General features: G+C 52.1%; 1 protein-coding gene across 2 annotated transcripts; it reads left to right on the forward strand.

Annotated features, from left to right (window-relative positions):
• Positions 1–125: 125 nt before the first annotated feature.
• Positions 126–17,824, forward strand: SLC26A11 (solute carrier family 26 member 11). Of its 2 annotated transcripts, none has more exons than XM_055575311.1 (17): positions 126–219; positions 1,318–1,541; positions 2,072–2,264; positions 2,628–2,713; positions 4,656–4,735; positions 5,772–5,914; positions 8,334–8,509; positions 8,947–9,019; positions 11,259–11,309; positions 12,370–12,430; positions 13,732–13,787; positions 13,984–14,124; positions 14,679–14,806; positions 15,130–15,229; positions 15,685–15,818; positions 16,151–16,223; positions 16,981–17,824. In XM_055575311.1, exons 2-17 carry the CDS (start codon positions 1,320–1,322, stop codon positions 17,070–17,072), a joined length of 1,809 nt encoding a protein of 602 aa, XP_055431286.1. In that variant the 5' UTR covers positions 126–219; positions 1,318–1,319; the 3' UTR covers positions 17,073–17,824. The 2 variants fall into 2 exon arrangements, with proteins under 2 accessions (XP_055431286.1, XP_055431287.1); XM_055575312.1 differs by having other exon boundaries at positions 148–263.
• The last annotated feature ends 529 nt before the right edge of the window (positions 17,825–18,353 follow it).

The following is an 18,353-nucleotide window of genomic DNA, read 5'->3' on the forward strand; positions in this document are numbered from 1 at the left end:
CCGGCTCCCCGCCCCGGCTCCCCGCCCCGGCTCCCCGCCCCGGTCACGTGAGCACCAGAGCCGCCCCGCCCCAGCCTCGGTCACGTGTACACCAGGCCCGCCCAGGACCCGCCCCCGCTCCCGCTCCCTCTCCCTCTCCGGTTTCTGCAGACCCGCTGCGGAGACGACGGGAAACCCGGAGCTGCGGAGACAACCGGAGACCCGGAGCTGTGGCGTCCGGTGAGTGAGCGGCGGACGGCGGCGGGGCCTGGGACCGGGACCGGGTGAGCGAGCCGCCCGGGTACCGGTCGGGATCGGTGGTGGGCTGCCGACTCGGGGGGCGACGTGGGGTCCGAGAGTGCGGGCGCCTCCTGCGGGGACCCCGCTCCCACCCACTTCATCCCCACCAGGTCCCCTACACCCTCCGTCTTGCTGGGGCTAGCAGACCACAGACGGTCAGCCGGCGTGGAATCCCCCCGCCTTAGACCCCAGCGTCCGGGGCAAGAGGCTTTGGGGGTGGGGGGCAGGTTCTGTCCGTAACATCCTCGTGGGGACCGGGAGTAGGGGGTGGGCTGAGACGGGCTTTGCGCCAGGGGCTCCAGGAGGGACTTTGCGCGCCAGGGGCGCCAGAGAATGCGCGACCCGAATTAGTGGGGGAGCCGCTGACGTTCGTTCAGAACCTACTAGAATACCTAGGGCGCCTCTAAAGATGAAACGCCACAGGTGGGGGTTGGGGTGAGGCGCAGCCTTGGGATGGGAGCCCCCCCACCACAGCGCCGCAGTCTGCCGTAGTGGGTGGAGCCTTCCATGATGCGCACTTGGAAAATCTCAGGACGCTCGCACGTCTAGTCACCCCTCCCACTCGCCGGACAGCTGTGGCTGTCACCATGGACCTGCTTTTCTCTGCACTGCTCCCCGTTAAATTTCCAGGGAGAGGGGGAAATAAAAAAGGAAATAAATTTTCCTGGGAAGCGAAACCTTGAGTCTCATTAGTATTTAGGCTTCTCATTGAGAAATCTTTTTTTTTTTCCCCCTCGGGCCAGAGTTGATGGCGGAAGAGAAGGCACCTAGGGTCTGGGCAGGTGGGGTTCAGGGAGAGCAGTCGGTGAGGAGTGGGCACTGTGCCTTCTATTGGGGGCTCCTCTACCTAAGATGTTGGTTTCCTGTCTCAGATTAGCAAGGTGTGGGGGAGATTTAACCCGTCTGGCTCCACCCCCTACGTGGGAGTAGACCGGTGGCGCATCTCTTGATGTCTCTGGGCAACCCCCTCCTCCCTTATTGCTGGGTTTTCTGAAGCCCAGACACTGATTGCTGGTCTGTGTCCTACTCCCGCTCCAGACATGTCGCCTCCTATGTCTCCTATGAAGCCACCCAAGGGCTTTGCCCCTATGTCCTGCTGCTGGTCCACTGAGACCATGCAGAAGTGGCTGCCTTTCCTGGGCTGGCTGCCTGACTACACCTGGTACGCCCTGAAGATGGACTTCATTGCTGGGATCTCAGTCGGGCTCACAGTCATTCCCCAGGCACTGGCCTACGCCGAGGTGGCTGGACTCCCTCCCCAGGTGAGATGGCTGCCCCCCCTCCCCTCCTTTCCCCTCAGCCTGACCCCACTCCAGACCTTAGTGCTCGTCCAGGAGCAAAGTAGAAATGCATAGTATCCCCTCCAGACAAGGGAGCACCCTGGGCTCCAGTCCGACAAAGCCTTGTTTTATAACCTAGAGCATGTGATGGCCCTTGGGCAGACACGTGCCCCTGTAACCCTTCTTGTCACAGGCACCAAGCTAGTTCTGGATGGCCTGATGGGGCCAGCGAGATGACTCACCCTGGCTTTAAGAACCCTTTCTCAGGCTCACAGACTCAGACATAAGAACACTAGGCCCCAGGTGGGTGTGGGTAGAAAAGAGGCCCCTAATCACTGTAGGTCCACAACCTTGGATAACAGAGGGTAAGCAGTTTGCCCTGCTTGTATACACTGCTGTGCCCAGAATACACAACAAACAACACAGATTCCTCTGCTCAGTCAGCTATGCCAGGGACCCCTGGGGGTGTGCCATGAGCCTCCTGGGTATTCATTGCTCTTTCTGCCCAACAGTATGGCCTCTACTCTGCCTTCATGGGGTGCTTCGTATATTTCTTTCTGGGTACCTCCCGAGATGTGACTCTGGGCCCCACGGCCATCATGTCCCTCCTGGTCTCCTTCTACACCTTCCACGAGCCTGCGTATGCTGTGCTGCTGGCCTTTCTGTCGGGCTGCATCCAGTTAGGCATGGGGTTCCTGCGCTTAGGTAAGACTTTCAGGCTTTCCTGCCATGAGGGTGGGGGGCTACAGTTCTCCTCCTGGGGATTCCATGCCTTCAGCAGTTCCTTATTTGCATTTCAAGGGCTATCCCAGTGTGTGTGTGTGTGCATGTGTGTGTGTGTGTGTGTGTCTAAGGAAGGATAACTCTCAGCCCTTCCCTATTATGCTCAGCCAGGACACTTGGAGAAGTGCTCTGGGGCTCAGTCCATAGTCTCTCCTGTTCTCCAAACCAGCCCAAACAGGGCATGCCCTCTACTAGTCTTTAGCTCTAGTCCAACCCTCACCTCTCCCAGCCCACGTTGAGCCAGTAGGGCTGGGACCAGCATGGTGTTCCCTCTTGGCTGTCCAGGGCTCCTGCTGGACTTCATCTCCTGTCCCGTCATTAAAGGTTTCACCTCGGCTGCTGCCATCATCATCGGCTTCGGGCAGATCAAGGTAGGCACACTAGTTGGCCCTGGGGCACCTACCGGCTAACAGGACTGAGGCCGTGTCCTGATATGTGTGGGCCTGTCAAACCTGCTCTTTGAGGGTCCAGAGCCTGTGGTGCTGACCTGAGTCTCCATTAATAAAATCATCCTTTGGGGGAGATCTTAAGTGATGGCCAAGTTCTACCACAGGTAATTTGGGGAACCAGTAATGACAGCCCCCACACTTGTCAAGAGTTTTCATGCCTAAGTGCTTGGTTCACCTCACAGAGTTCTGCAGCCTCAAATATACACTAAGCCATCAGGTCTTCACAGATCACAAGCATACTGCCAAAATTTTGACAAGCAGATTGCTCCTCCAAGCTAATTTAGCTAGGTTATTTCATTTTTATGTCTCCCCACCCCCAACTTCTCATTCAGTGTTTGTCAAGTATCATGCTCCTTTATGTTTCCATTTAAACATCTGTGGCAAATATTGGAATCAGTAATCATTGGTCATCTGAGGATATCATTTGTTCTCCTTCCACTGGGTTCTGAGTGCCTGGAGGGCAGGGACTGTTTTACTCCCAACGTGGCTGTCCCGAGCTGTGCTGAGCAGAATGAAACTGAGCTGAATCAGAGAGATTCAGGGCAATAGACACATGCACACACCAGGCTCTCCATGGTGTGATTCCCATAGTCAGGCTCCGCTTCAGTCTGGCCGGTGACAGTCTTCAAGGATGGAGGCCAAGCAAGAAAGTGAAAACACAAAGCCCCAGAGGGGTACATGTGAGAGAGACTAGGGTAGCTGACCCATTTGGGTGTGGGACTGAATGCACCCTGCATTTAGTTCTCACAAGTCCTCTGGGAGGTAAGCTTATCATTATCTCCATTTACAGGGGAGGAAACAGCCTAGAACAATGTGGGTAAATTCAAAGAATAGATTATGTACACACATATGTCAGGATAAGCTTGGCAAATGCTGTTTCGTGGGATGCTGTGTCCTTTATTCTGGAAACATTATCCTTCATTTTTAGTGTCAAGAATGCTCTTTTTTTCATAACACAGTGAGAGGGCAGCTGCTTTACACATTCCTATTCGACAACCCTAGGCCCTGTCTTCAAAACCTTGACTACATCATGACAGCCCTCTGAGAGCCTTTAGGCTGGGTTGGGTGGGGTTCCTCTTGACCTGCCCAAACAGGAGTCCCCTGCCCAGGACAGAGACTCCTCTCTGTGTCCACCCTCCTCAGTGTCCTTCCCCTTCAATGGCTGTGTGCATAGCGGGTTTTGGGGTCCTTGGAGCCTGACCACCCTGGGAGTCTGGCTCGACTGCGCCTTCTGATCCCAGCCAGATAAAGAACTAAAACACAGAGCGGCGCCCCTTCTCCCTGACGAGGACTGCTGATTTGGTAGGGGCCCCGCGGCCCCACCTGCGCGGTTCAGCCTGCCTGCGCAGATTTTTACTTCCGGTAGGGGGCGGTGCCCAGGGAGGCGGGCCTCCAAGTGACGGACGCGGTCTCGGGCCAATGGCGACGGGGCCAGTGCTGTGGAGGGCGGGCCGCTAGGTGATGGACGAGACCGCCGGCCTCAGGCTGCTGGGTCTGCGCGGGCGGGTCTGGGCCCCAGGACTCCCGACCCTGGACCCTTAACCAGGGCACTTGTTGAACCGGTTTCCTTGCCTTGAGGTCGCCCATGCTGATTTTCCTCGGACACGAAAATAATTTGCAAAGGCCTGAAACAACGTGAACATTGTAACATACCCTCTGCGTCCCCTCTCCCTTGGGGAGGGATGACTTTCATCTGCCCGTGGGGGGCTTTGGAAATGGACTTAGATAAGCCCGGTAGAGCCAGCAAGTGTTTTCCCTCAGGAAGGGCGCTTAGGGGTAGGGGACTCCAGCTAGAGCGGTATTACGATGCTGCAAGGGAGAGGCCTCGCAGAAGGTTGTCTAACCACAATCTCTCTTTGAACAGAACCTGCTGGGACTGCAGCACATCCCCAGGCAGTTTTTCCTGCAAGTGTATTACACTTTCCACAACATCGGAGAGACCAGGTACCCGGTCGGCTGAGTTTTTACTCCCTGTATTAGTAAGCTCTTCCTTGTAGACCCCCTCCCAGTCCCCTCCCCATTTCCACTCCCAGGTGGCATTTATTCCAGTCCTCTGGGGCCCTGCTGCTTAAACAGGGGCCCCATGAGCAGGACCGTTGGCATCACCTGGCAGCTGGTAAGATATACACACACTGGCCTGCCTAGACCTGCTGAATTGGTCAGGTTGACAAGAGCCCCAGGTGATTGGCCAGCATATTGATTGAAGCTTGAGAAGCTCTGCTCCAGTCATTCCAGTGCGCCGGTCAGTGTGACCCCATGCAGGGCTTTCTCAGATGGTCGAAGTAAGAAGAGACCACGAAAGGGAAGGCAGGCAGTCTGTCACTCAAAGAATTCATAGTTCAGTGAAGAGGAGGACGTAGGGCAGGGAGAGGCCGAGGCCAGCACATATGCAGGTACCCAAGGGATGGACGGCAGGTAGAGGTGGTTCCCTCAGCAAGCACCTCCCTCAGGTGGAGCTGCGTCTCCCAGAGGGCCAGTGGGTTAAAGGAACAAACAGGAGATGCTCCTGGCCACAGGTCAGGACCCTTCCCTGACTGGAGAGGCAAGAGGAAGAAATGACCTGGAGGGAGCTGTAGGGGGAGCTACTTGGAGGGAGTAGGGGAGAAACCCTGTGACCCTCGTCGTCTTCCCATCTGCTGCTGAGGTTCCCGGCCAATAGGATATACCTGGTGGGGGTCACAGCAGGCAGTGGAGATGGAGATGGACTGGTCAGAAGTGAGTCTTCTGGAACCAACGAGGCATTTGTAGCCCAGAGAGCTACAAACTGAAACTGGGAGTGGTAGTGCAACTACCACTGTGATCTGGCCCTCAACCCCTAGGGCCTGCATACCTAAAAAGTTTTGAATAAAGATCTGAAGTGAAATAGGGACACAGATTTCTTAGGAAAAAGAGCATTCGAGAGAGAAAACTTTCCAGCAGCCAAAGGCCAGAAGGCCAGTGCTGTCGGTGGGGTTGGGTGGTGACCGGTGTCCATCTGCAGGGTGGGCGATGCAGTGCTGGGGCTGGTCTGCATGGTGCTGCTGCTGGTGCTGAAGCTGATGCGGGACCACGTGCCTCCTGTCCATCCTGAGATGCCCACCGGAGTGCGGCTCAGCCATGGGCTGGTTTGGACTGCCACCACAGGTGAGGGAGCCTTCCAGCCGAGGGAGCACTTCCACAGCTGTCTTGAATAACCTGGGCTCACGTTGTAGTCACCCCAGGAACTGGAATCCCACCCCTTGAGATTCTCACGTCACTCACTAGGTGGTTCTGATATGCAGCCAACCTGGAAACTGGTTTAGCAGCAGAAGTTCTCAGCCAGGAATGACTTTGTACATCATGCCCCTGCCCCCGACCTGTGGGACTTTTGCCAATGTCCAGAGACATATTTGGTTAGCCCTGTGGGGCAGAGCTGTTTCTGGCATGTGATGGGTGGAGACCAGGGACATCGCTAAACATCCTGCAATGTACAGTCGCCCGTGGCAAAGAATGATCTGACCCAAAACAGCAGTGTGAAGGCTGAGAAACCCTGGCAGGTCTCTGGGGGAGAAAACTAGTTCCACTGAGACAAACTTGTCCCTCTGCAGCTGCAGAGGGTAAGGGCTTTCCTAATCGCTCAGTTGCTAAAGAATCCACCTGCAGTGCAAGAGACCCCGGTTTGATTCCTGGGTCAGGAAGATCTGCTGGAAAAGGGATAGGCTATCCACTGCAGTATTCTTGGGCTTCTCTTGTGGCTCAGCTGGAAAGAATCTGCCTGCAATGTGGGAGACCTGGGTAAGATCCCCTGGAGAAGAGAAAGGCTACCCACTCCAGTATTCTGGCCTGGAGAATTCCATGGACTGTATAGTCCATGGGGTCACAAAGAGTTAGACATGACTGCGAGATTTTCACTTCACTTCAGAGGGTCAAGTTTTTGCTTTGGGCCTGGAATCAACCAGAGGATCTATAAAGAAAGACTGAAATGAAAGGCTGCCAGATGAGAGTTCATGAAACCATTGGCTGGTTGAAGGGCCATCTGTGGGTAGAGGGGGTGAGGGATGGGAGTGGGATGTCAATAGAAATCTCTCCACTGAGGTACCAGTAGGTGACACCGAGATAGAATGCAAGTATAGCAAAGCAAGAAGTGCTGATATCTAGTGAGCCTTCCCAGAGCTGAAGGGAACAGAAATCACCCCACTTGGACCTACTCCTTGGCAGCAATGAAATCCAGACATGTAAGAAGGGGTAGCTAGATTCTTAGCCCTTGAGTCACTTCCAGATTCTCCAGCTGCTTCTTGGTCCCTGGAGTCACTCACCAGACCCTGTTCTGCAGCCTGAAGGCCATGGTTAAATGTTGAGCACTCCAGATGGTGGGGAGGGTGGAAGAGCACTGGGTTTATATTGAAAATTCCTGGGGACTTACCTGGTGATTCAGTGGAAACTGCAGGGTGCACAGGTTCGGTTCCTGATTCGGCAACTATGATTTTGCATGCTGCAAGGTGTGGCCAAAAAATAAAAAAAAACTCTCTGAGCTTCTAAGATACCTTTTTCTGTATTCCTCCAGCCATCTATAGGTAACTTAAAAAAAAAAAAAAAAAAGCTGTTTAAGAAAAAATAAAAACTCCTGGCTTCAAGTCCTAGCTTAGCCACTTGGCACTTGCATGAGTTGTTTTCAAAATTTTATGCACTTTAGTATAGTCATCTGTAAGATAATGAAAACAGGTTCTATTGTCTAGAAGTTTGACACTGAAAGTGTGGGCTCAGAGCAGCTTGGAAACTTGTTGGAAATGCAGACTCTTGGAAAGCACTTCACAAACATCACTTCTTTTGATTCTCATCACAGCCTTGAGGATAGGATATTATTTTTCCTGTTTTGCCAGTGATGGAAGTAAGGCTCTGAAAGATAAAACAGACAAACCAAATAAGACTTCTCAAGGTCACGTAGGAAGGATGAGGCAGAGTGAGGACTTGCTCCCAGGTAACTTGCCCTTTTTCCTTATCAACTAATCTAGAAGTTCATTGGTTTTATTTATCTCACAGAACTTTTGATTCTCTCTATTCTCTCAACATTGATCTCTCCATTGCTTTTGTCTAGTTCATTGATTCTACTCTGATATTTATTATTTCCTTGCATTGGCTGATCTTAAGTATACCTTTCCTTTTCAAAATCTTAAGGCAGAAGCTGAGGTTTTTGAGTCCTGCCTTCTTCTCTAATACAGTGTTCAGGATAATAAATTTCCCTGTTCAGCACTGGTTTAGCTGCAGCCCACAATTTTGATAGGTTATAGTTTCACTTTCATTTCGTTCTAAATGCTTTCTAATTGCCATTTTGACATCTCCTTTGGATTGTGGATTATTTAGGAGTGGATTATTTCATTTCTCCTTTGAACCAGGAGCCTTTTAGGAGTTAGTTTCCAAATATTTGGTGATTTTCTAATTAGTATTTTACTACTGATTTCTAATGTAACTCCATTATTGTCAGAGAACAAACTTTGTATGTACATACATATGTAGGATTATAATTTTCTCTGGAGATGAGCCTCCTTATCCTGCTAATGTCCTTCATTCTCACCGTCTATCCTAGCTCGCAATGCCCTGGTGGTCTCCTTTGCTGCCTTGGTCGCATACTCCTTCCAGGTGACCGGATACCAGCCTTTTGTTCTAACTGGGAAGACACCTGAGGGACTCCCCGATGCCCACATCCCCCCCTTCTCAGTGACCACTGCCAATGGGACAATCTCCTTCACCGAGATGGTACAGGTAGGTAGAGACGGAACCCAGCCAGTTTGGCCAAGGCTGCAGTGCCCCTGGCCCTGGTTCTATCTCCTGATGCATCAGCTTAGTGTTGGGCAGCTCTGACCTCAGCTCAGACTGCTGCATCCTCAGAAAGGTGCGTCTTTGGTACAGGTGTGAATGACTTCCTGATTAGGCACAGCCTCAAGGGACACGGCGGGTATTTTTTCCGCCTTGAGCCCAGGGGTGTTTCTGCCATCATGGGCGCTGGCAGAGCAGGAATTTGTTGTGTTCTGCTCCGTGTCTTGCTCCTTGCAGTGGGAGTTCACAGCCCTGCTGCTAGAGTTATGTTTGCTTCCGTCAGACGTGGACAAGCCAGTGCTTGCCTTATCAGGTCACTGCCTGGTCAGACCTGTTCTGTCCTTCCCCGGAGGGTCACTCACCACCCCTCTCTCCTCTCTCAGGGAATGGGGGCCGGGCTGGTCGTGGTACCCCTGATGGGTCTCCTGGAGAGCATCGCAGTGGCCAAATCCTTTGGTAAGATGCTCACCACCCACGCCCTCCCTGGCACCTCAACCCGGAGCTCAGCCTGCCTTGCTTGCCTGCTCTCCTGCTTGCTTTTATCTGCTCTGATTTTTAAAACTTTGAATTTTTATCCAAGTAACACATGTTTATGTTTTTTGAAAAAAATTAGTGAAAATGGATTGTCAATGAAAAATCTCTTCCAGTGGCTGGAAATATTTGACAGTCCGCTCTCTGGACATAAAAGGTCCTGCATTGAGCCTTTGTCAGTTGAACTTTCTGTGTGTAGTATACACCCTTCCGCTGACAGCTAGTCTCAAGCTGAATGTGGAGTCTGAACATTCAGGTCTTGTGATGACATATGAAATAGTCACTATCTATTGTATGCATACAGCTAAGTAATTTCATTGGTCATAATGAAAGGTAAAGAACATTAAGAACGGACACATTTTAAGTATTATCTTTGTTTTTAATGTAATTGATTTAATTTAAAGTTTTCATTTAATTGGTAATAATGGCTGTATTTGATAACCTATTAGCAAAATTCCTAAAAATTTAACAAGGTACCCTTTCCAGGTGTCTGAACACAGCTGGTCTGTCCGCTCCTCACCCCCTCAGAGGCTGGGAAATGTTAATCTACTTATATGCTCGCCGCTCAATACTGATTCCCTCTGCCTGAGCTGGGGCTGCCAAACCCTTCACATGTCTGTCTGTCTTAGGTTCTGTCTGTCTTAGGTTCTTGGACTGTGCTCTGTGTTGTCCATGAGGATGACGTGCTCTTTCCGTTCTATAACAGGGTTAAGTCTTTGTTTGGATCTAATTTGACTCTAAAGGTTAAAATTCAAATATATGACATGTATGTTATTATGACTACCTAAACTGTGTTTACTGCTCAGCCCAGGTTGTGCCAGGATTCTGTTTCTTTCCCTGAAGTTCCAGCATCTGGATCCTTAGACCATTCCAAGGAGACTCTAAAGTAGTGTTCATTCTAAGGGGTTTTCCTTTGCAAACACCAACAATCGCTCAAGACCACACTGCATTTCAGTTTGTAAGCTGTTCAGCTCACATCTTTCTTGTTTAGTTTTTATTTTTCTGATCCTTTTTTTTTTTAAATTTGGAGGGGCATATCTTGGAATCTGCACGTGACAACTGTTACTCATCTTGTTTATTACTTAGAAAACTCTGTTTTCTTTTCAAGTCCGCTGACTTCTGTGCTCATTTGCAAAGCTCATTGCACTTTTAAATCAAGGCTTAGTAAACCACTGCTGGCTGCCCATCACCTAAGAATAGCTTTTGCATTTTAAATGTTTGAAAAAAAATCTAAAGAAGATTAGGATTTGGGGACACATGAAAAGTGTATGAAATTCCTATTTGAGTTCACAAATAAGGTTTTACTTTAAGGTGGTCTCTTGCTCAGTTGTTTCATGGTGTGTGGGTACTTTGTGTTACAGTGGGGAGCTGAGCAGCGTGACAGAGGGTGTGATCCTCAAAACCTAAAGCATTAAAAAACTCTTTTGATTAAAAAAAAAGAAAAAAAAACATAAAGTATTGAGGACTTCCCTGGTAGTCCAGTGGTTAAAAGTCTGCCTTGCAATACAGGGGACATGAGTTCGATCCCTGGGTTGGGAACTAAGATCCCACATGCCACAGGGCAACTAAACCCACACTCTGCAACTAGAGATTCTGTGCGCTGCAACAGAAGATCCCATGTGCCACAACTAAGACCTGATGTTGCCAAATAAATAAATATTAAAACAGAACTAAAGTATTGACGATCTGGCACTTTACAGAAAGTTTGCCAACTGCTGTCTTAAGATTAATGCTCCTCCATGGTTTCCCCCTAAATCTTCTGTTCATCTCTCTAGGCCTCATCTGAGACTCTCTAGTCATCGTGACCTGTAACCAGAGAGCTTTTAGTTTAAAACATCCTTCCCTTATAAAAGCAATATTTGTTGCACAAAATATTGGCAGTTCAGAAATGGATAAAGAAAAGATGAATCACTTATAATCTCCCTCACTACCCCAGTTAACTGCTGGTAGCATTTCACTCTATGTCTTTCTACTCTTTGTTGGTTTTTTTGTAAACACAGAGACACATATACCTTTGCATATATGGATATATTTTATCTGTGTTTATACCTTATATTTATGAAACATAGTGCTGTAAGGAGAAACTGGTATCCTGTTTTACCGTTTCACAAACATTTTCCCAATGATATATATCTAGTAACAATGTTTTGTCCATTCTCTTTAGCTTCTCAAAATAATTACCGAATTAACTCCAACCAGGAGCTGCTGGCCATCGGTAAGACTCCAGCAGCGGGCCGCTCTCGGGGTGTGGGTGGTGGTGGTGTTGACGCGCAGGGTGCACAGCTGGCCTTGGTGGGGCCCTTGCATCCATCTCAGGTGGTTCAGTTTAATCGCTAGGAGTAGGGTTCCGACATCTCGTGTCCAGTCTGACTGCAGCTCGTTGAGCACCTGCTGTGTACCTGACCCTGAGGGCTGTGGCCTGTTCTGGGTCGAGAAACACCTGGAATGTTCCTCTTGGGCTGGGGGTAGGGGCTTTCCAGGGCGAGGATCAGATGGCTGAGGAATGTGGCCAGGTAAGATCTCAGGTAAGCCTGCTGATCCTACAGGATCTTGGCTGCCTTTGCTCCACCCTGTGGATGAGTTAGGACTCAAGTTGGCCCCAGCCTTCCTGACTGTGGAGGGCTGTATCTTGAGTGCCATCTGCGCTATCTTGAGAGCAGGCCTTGAACCTATGGACTTGCTGTGGGTTTTGCGGGACCAAGGAGACTGGTCATCTTTGTGAAGGCCACTGACTGAGGGGGCTGCTGACAATCCAGTGGTGATGAATGTGGGCTGATTAACTCCATTCTGAGTTCCCAGCCAGGCTCCGGGCACGGGTGTGTCCAGTACAGGTTAATCCAAGGCTTCATTCTGGCTGGTCATCTCATGAAAGGAGTGTGGCTTTGAAGGAACTCAGACCATGAGGGACCCCAGCAGGACTGGGCACTTTGGGCCTGTGCACACTTGCCCTATTCAGCCACCGCCCCACTTCTGGGCAGTGGGATTCCTTGTTCTGTTATACACAGGAAAAGACATATCTAACTCACACAGGCAAGGCCAGGGTCAGAATTGCTTCATAGCTGGAGTCAACCTCAGCACACTGGCAGAGATCGTGGTTTGTTTTGTCCTTCCTAGAGGGAGGGATAACCCGATACAGGGTGCCCCCCTGGGTAGAGCCTCTCACCTCCTGTCTTCTGTTTCTGTTTGGTTTCTGTGTCCTTCCTTTACATCTCCTTTTCCTCTCTGTTTCATGGTCCTTCCCCTGCATGAACCTTTTCCTTCTGTTTTCTCCCTAGGCTTAACCAACATCCTGGGCTCCCTCTTCTCCTCCTACCCGGTCACAGGCAGCTTTGGACGGTGAGTGACCACATGCTCCCTCTCTGTGTCTCCAGGGAGGTCCCAGCCTGGGACAAAAGGTCTTCTTCCGACTTGAAGAACCGGCTCCCCTGCGGGGTCCTTCCCATGTCCTGAGGCCGTTTTCATGGTTCTCCCTATCTGTCTTCTCCCCGTCGGTCAGCTCTGGCAGAGTTCACACAGATGCAGGATGAGGGACTCCCATCTGCTTCCCACCTCTTCGGCTGGCTTTCTTTTACAACAGTACAGTGTTGGGGGCTTCCCAGGTGATAGCTAGGGGTAAAGAACCTGCCTGCCCGTGCAGGAGACATAGGAGACATGGGTTCAGTCCTGGGTCTGGAAGATCTCCTGAAGGAGGGCATGGCAGCCCACTCCAGTATTCCTTGCCTGGAGAATCCCATGGACAGAGAAGCCTGGTGGGCTACAGTCCATAGGGTCGCAAAGGGTCGGCATGACTGAAGTGACTGAGCATGCTCATGCCCATGCATGGAAATGCTCCTGGCATCTTGTTGCTCGAGTTAATTCCTGAAAGATAGTGGGGGCGGGAAAGACTGCAGCTCTGCCTGAAGAAAGGGCAGACTGTCAGGTGGGGTCACCATATGGACCCCCAAAAAGCAGGAGGGCAGGGTGGGAGAGAGGCCCATGGCTGGAAACAGAAGAGGAGGCATCAGTGCCCAGCCCTCAGGCAAAGTCCCAGAACCCAACCCAACCCTATCTGAGCACTAAACCTTCCTGATACCCCAGACCACCATGTTGAGGGGGCACAGGGCACATGGCCCAACCTCACACATCTCAACCTCTCTGTCTGTAGAGTCATGACAGCCCTGTCTGTCTCAGAAAATTATTTAGGGAGTTTAAAGAAAATCTCTGGTCACTTGGTAGGTGCTATACTAGCATTCATGAAGTAAAACCTCTAACCAATTTTCAAGTTAACTTTTTATATGCGCTTGTTGGCATAAGTGGGTTGCGAACCTGTTTATTTAAGGTCATATTTTGTGCCCCCTGATATCGAGCACAATTACAGCGTTGGACATTTGGATTTACAATCAGGCCTCTCTCAGACATGCCCATCTGTTATTTGGGGTTGAGAAGGCCCAGGAGTCTCCCTTGGTGAGAGGACCCAGTGCGCCAGTGTCTTAAGTCTCTCCACTAGGTGGCGATGTTGCCGAGGGCTCCCGTTTCCCACCCCCCCACCCCTCCCGCCACGGGAGCCCCCATTCCTGGAGACCAGCCTTAGCTGTGTGGACCTCAGCTGCTCTCCTGGTCCAACTGACAGCCACTGATGGGTTTCTCTCACCTCCCAGGACGGCTGTGAATGCCCAGTCGGGAGTGTGCACCCCAGCGGGGGGCCTGATGACGGGTGAGCACCCCTCGAGCACACACACTGTGTTCTCCTGTGTCCACGGCAGTGAGATGGGAGGAAAGGAGAGGAAGGAACCCTGAGTGTGGGTGCTGTTGGCTCTGGCGCCCAGCTCTGTGCCCCCAGACAGGCTCCTTGCTGGGTGGGAGTCGGGGCGGCAGGGCCACAAGGTCATGGCGCCCCCACACGCCCACAGGAGCCCTGGTGCTGCTGTCGCTGGACTACCTGACCTCGCTCTTCTACTATATCCCCAAGTCTGCCCTGGCTGCCGTCATTATCATGGCTGTGGTCCCCCTGTTCGACACCAAGATCGTGAGGACGCTCTGGCGAGTGAAGAGTATGTGTCTCTTGTCTGTCGGCCCTGAGGTTTATCAATGATCCTGCCCCTGCTGTCAGCCGCTGCCCGCACCAGCCCAGTTGGGGCAAGGCGGGGGCTTTGGGGTGACCAGCAGGGCCCACGTCACAGCCTCCCTTCTCCACCATCATTGCAGCTCCAGGTCCCCTGAACCTGCAGTTCATTTACTATAACAAGTTTTTACTCTGTTTTGTTTCTCAAAGGAGTTGAGGGATTTACATGACTTCTGCATCCCTTTATCCTTGGTCCCCTGAGAAGTGCCCACTGTGGCCTCGTTCCAGGGGCCGGGGGCCAGGTGAGCCAGACAGGGAGGGACTTCCTGCCTCTGACACCCTTGAGCTGACATGGCCTATCAGCAGCATCAGTTCCCAAGTTCTTGCAGGGAGAGGTGGACCCTTGGGGGCTGCTTGGGGTCCAAGACACCTTTACTTGTTACATGAAAGCCATACCTGAGGCATCCTCATAGGAGGGCTCAGGTAGCCAGGAGCTGAACTCGCCGAGGAGGGTCCCCCTCTCAGCTGGACCCCCTCTCCCAGGGCTGGACCTGTTGCCCCTCTGCGTGACGTTCCTGCTCTGCTTCTGGGAAGTCCAGTACGGCATCCTGGCAGGCACCCTGGTTTCTGTGCTGATTCTCCTGCACTCTGTGGCCAGACCCAAAATACAGGTAGCCCATCTGCCTCCCTGAGGGGGGCCCACCAGCCTCAGGGGGCCCAGTGGGGTGAAGTATGCCATGGGGTGGACCCCTTGATCCCACTGTCTTACACTTTGGCTCTCGGTGTGATTGTGGCCCGAGGCACTGCCGAGTGACCTTTCACCTGGTGGATGGTGTGACCCTCCTGCATTAACCGCACGCTGTTCTCCTGTGGTGCATGGGGCCATGGGTGGGGGCTCCCGCCAGCTCTGCACTCTGCATCCACCCTAAGCCTGGCAGAGCTGCCCTATTGAATTGGCCTCCAGGGCTCACTGGCTTTCCCCTGCTGTCCCCAGGTGTCAGAGGGTCCAATGCTAGTCCTGCAGCCGGCGAGTGGCCTGCACTTCCCTGCAATCGAGACCCTCCGAGAGGCATTGCTGAGCCGGGCTCTGGAAAGTACGTGGCCACGTGGGCTGTGGTCATCCCCAGCTCCCCACCACCTTCTCTGCACCCAGCCTGGCTCCTGCTGAACCCCAGATCCTGCTCTCGACTGTCAGGAAGGAGCTCACCTGCCCTTGGGTCCAGGAGGTCTCGGGCATTTCAGAGTTGTGTCCAGTGAAACCCCCACCCCCGCCGTCTGCATGCACTAAGGGTGGCAGGTCCCCACCATGTGTCCCTAAGGGCACACTGCTTCTGGGAGTTGATATTTAGGGGAGAAAGGGGCTTGTTTGTCTGCCGTGTGAAGGAAACAGTTGCTGCTGCCCCCAAACAGCTAATGGCTCGGGTCCTTGTCCTTTCCCTTTCCCATTCACACTGGGGACGTGCTCCTGATGGTCTCGCATGGCCTCAGGCCCCTGGCCAGGGCCTCCTGTGGTGGCCTGCACCTGGTGTGACCTCTCTTCTCCCTCCAGCATCCCCGCCGCGCTCCGTGGCCCTGGACTGCACCCACATCTGCAGCATCGACTACACGGTGGTGCTGGGGCTTGGGGAGCTCCTGGAGGACTTCCACAAGCGGGGTGCCACCCTTGCCCTCATTGGCCTGCAGGTGGGTATTGGCACCTGCTCTGGAAGTAGCCTGGTGAGGGCTGTGTTGTCACCTTCCCCGTGTCAAGATGAGGCTACCGAGGCTAAAAGAAGCTGAGTGACTTGCCCAGCGACACAGTGAGGAAGGTAGCCGGGCTTCTGTCTTGTGGCCTCAGGCTGCAGAGCTCTGCTCGCTTCCGTTATAACCTGTGCTTGCAGAGCACTCGTCTTGTTGTCCCCCAGAGAGTATTCCCTTAAGACAGGTTCCTCTCGCGGAGCTGTGAGGCAGCCCATGGCGTGGCGTGCTGGGGCGGCAGCGCTCCCGCCTGAAGTCAGTGCTCATCTGCCCCGCAGGTCCCTGTCCTTCGTGTCCTGCTGTCTGCTGACCTGAAGGGAGTCCTGTACTTCTGCACCCTGGAAGAAGCAGGTGAGCGCAGCCAGTCAGCACAGAGCCGCAGCAGCCCAGCTGCCCACACCCTGGGGGCCAGGACAGCAGGACTGCAACCCTGGGAGACAGGAGGGTCAGGGCTTGAGTCTGAGAGTGGGGCGCACTCCGACTAGAGTGAGACAGTGGGCAGGTTGTCAGGGGGCCTTTCTACTCTGGGGTTTTATCTTTTAGGATTGTATGTGAGGCATAGTTCACAAACAGTGAAATGCACAGATGCTAAGTATGAGTTTGAGTCCTGATAGATGAATGCAGTGGTTGTCCAGTTAGGGTGGAGATCATCTCCATCATTCCAGAAATTTCCCTCATTCCCCTGACTGCCACTGGGAGTAAGTGCTGCTCTGATTTCTTCTACCATCAGTCAGCATAGCCTGTCTTAGAACTTCGTGTAGTGGGATTCTGTGTCTGGCTTCCTTAGCTCAACCTCGTATCTGTGAGATTCATCCATGTTGCTGCTAGAAGCAGCCAGAAGCTGATCCGCAGGAGCTGGATAAGCAGGTTAGGCCCAGCCATGCCAAGGAACCCGCCTGGCAATAAGGAGGGTTATCATGGCACCGAGAGTGGTGAGGATGATGATGGAGACTTAGGTGAAACCAGCCCAGGGCTGGGGGCACCAGCCCAGGGACCTTAACTCTCTGCATTCAAGGTCCCCCAGAATGCCAGCCTTTAATCCCATTCCTTGAACTGACCCATCCTCACTTCGCCTTTTTAGTGTTTGAAAACCTTGTGTTTTCTGCAGAGAAATATCTGAAGCAAGAACCAGGGACCCAGCCCTACAATGGCAGCGAAGACTCTGTTCCGGAACACAAGATTGCCCTGCTGAAGGCCTGAGTGGGCTGCCAAGGGGCGCCCGACATCAGAGGGTCTCCCGTAAGGTTCTTGTCACTGTGATGCCGGATGCCGCCTTGCAGATGGATCTGAAAAACCTGGGCAGGTGACCCGGAGGAGGAGGAGGGCAATGGTGTGGAGTCCACAGGTAGGACTCACCCCTTCCTCTGAGGTGACCGAAAAGGTACCTCCCTGCTCTTCCCTGTATGTGAACTCTTTTTAAAAGAGTGGTTAGGAGAGAGCCTTCTAGAATGGCAGACCAGGTGAGAAAGGAAAGGGCGGGGATTTCAGCGTGGTCTAGGAGAGGAGCCCTCTTCTCGCCCCAGCGCCTTCCTGGATTTTGGGGGAAACGGGGAGGGCGGGCATCTCTCAGGTGGGTTCCCTTCTTGATGGCGGCGGCTGTGCTGTTGTTGAGAGGAAAACCAAGGTTTGCCAAAAGACTTAAAAGTGTCTGTGGAAAGTAACTTTGTTGTGTTTTCTAAATTTAAAAAACTGATAGCTTTGGTGTTTTTGTAGAATCCATACATGCTTATTGTAAAAACTACAGGAAATCTTCCCCTCCCCCATCCACTTTGGCGATAGCTCCTGACCTCTGACCTCCACTGTACACGTACATGTGTGTACTTAGCATGTGGATGTGTGTTTACAGTCATGTAAATGGGATCATTTCATCCGTGGTGCTCTGTGACCTACATTTTCATGCGGTCATTGCTGTGAATTATTCGTTGTGATAATAAATGGAGAAGACATGATGATCAATGGCTCCATGGTATCTTATTCCATAGATGCGTCGTAATTTACTTAGCAAACCCTCTAGACACGCCTGTTTGGAATTTGACTTCCATCATTTTTATCGGTAAATCTCAGCTGAAGGAGGTTATGCCCCTGGACTCTGTTTGAGAAAGAACTCACAGTGCGATGGCCCTGGATGGGGTGCCCTAGAGCCGCCAGTGTTCTGCCCAGGCCATCGTGGCCAGTGTCTGAGCAGAGTGAGAGTCCAGGCCTGCTCACAGTACACAAGTCTTTTCAGATTCCTTGTCCTCCATCTTCTGGTGTTTCTCCTTCTAGGCCCCTGACCAGCCAGCTAAATGGTTGACCCCTAGCCACACAGCACCTTTCCTTAGCTTAGGCAGTTTATCTTTTTCTACAAGGCCAGCTGTCTTAAAAAAAACCAACAAAATTTTTATTTTGTATTGGTATAGCCGATTAACAAACAATGTGATAGTTTCGGGTAAACAGCAAAGGGACTCAGCCATGCATATACATGTATCCATTCTCCCCCAA

This window comes from Bubalus kerabau, chromosome 4 (assembly GCF_029407905.1).
Source record: "Bubalus kerabau isolate K-KA32 ecotype Philippines breed swamp buffalo chromosome 4, PCC_UOA_SB_1v2, whole genome shotgun sequence".
NCBI classification, from domain to species: Eukaryota; Metazoa; Chordata; class Mammalia; order Artiodactyla; family Bovidae; genus Bubalus; species Bubalus kerabau.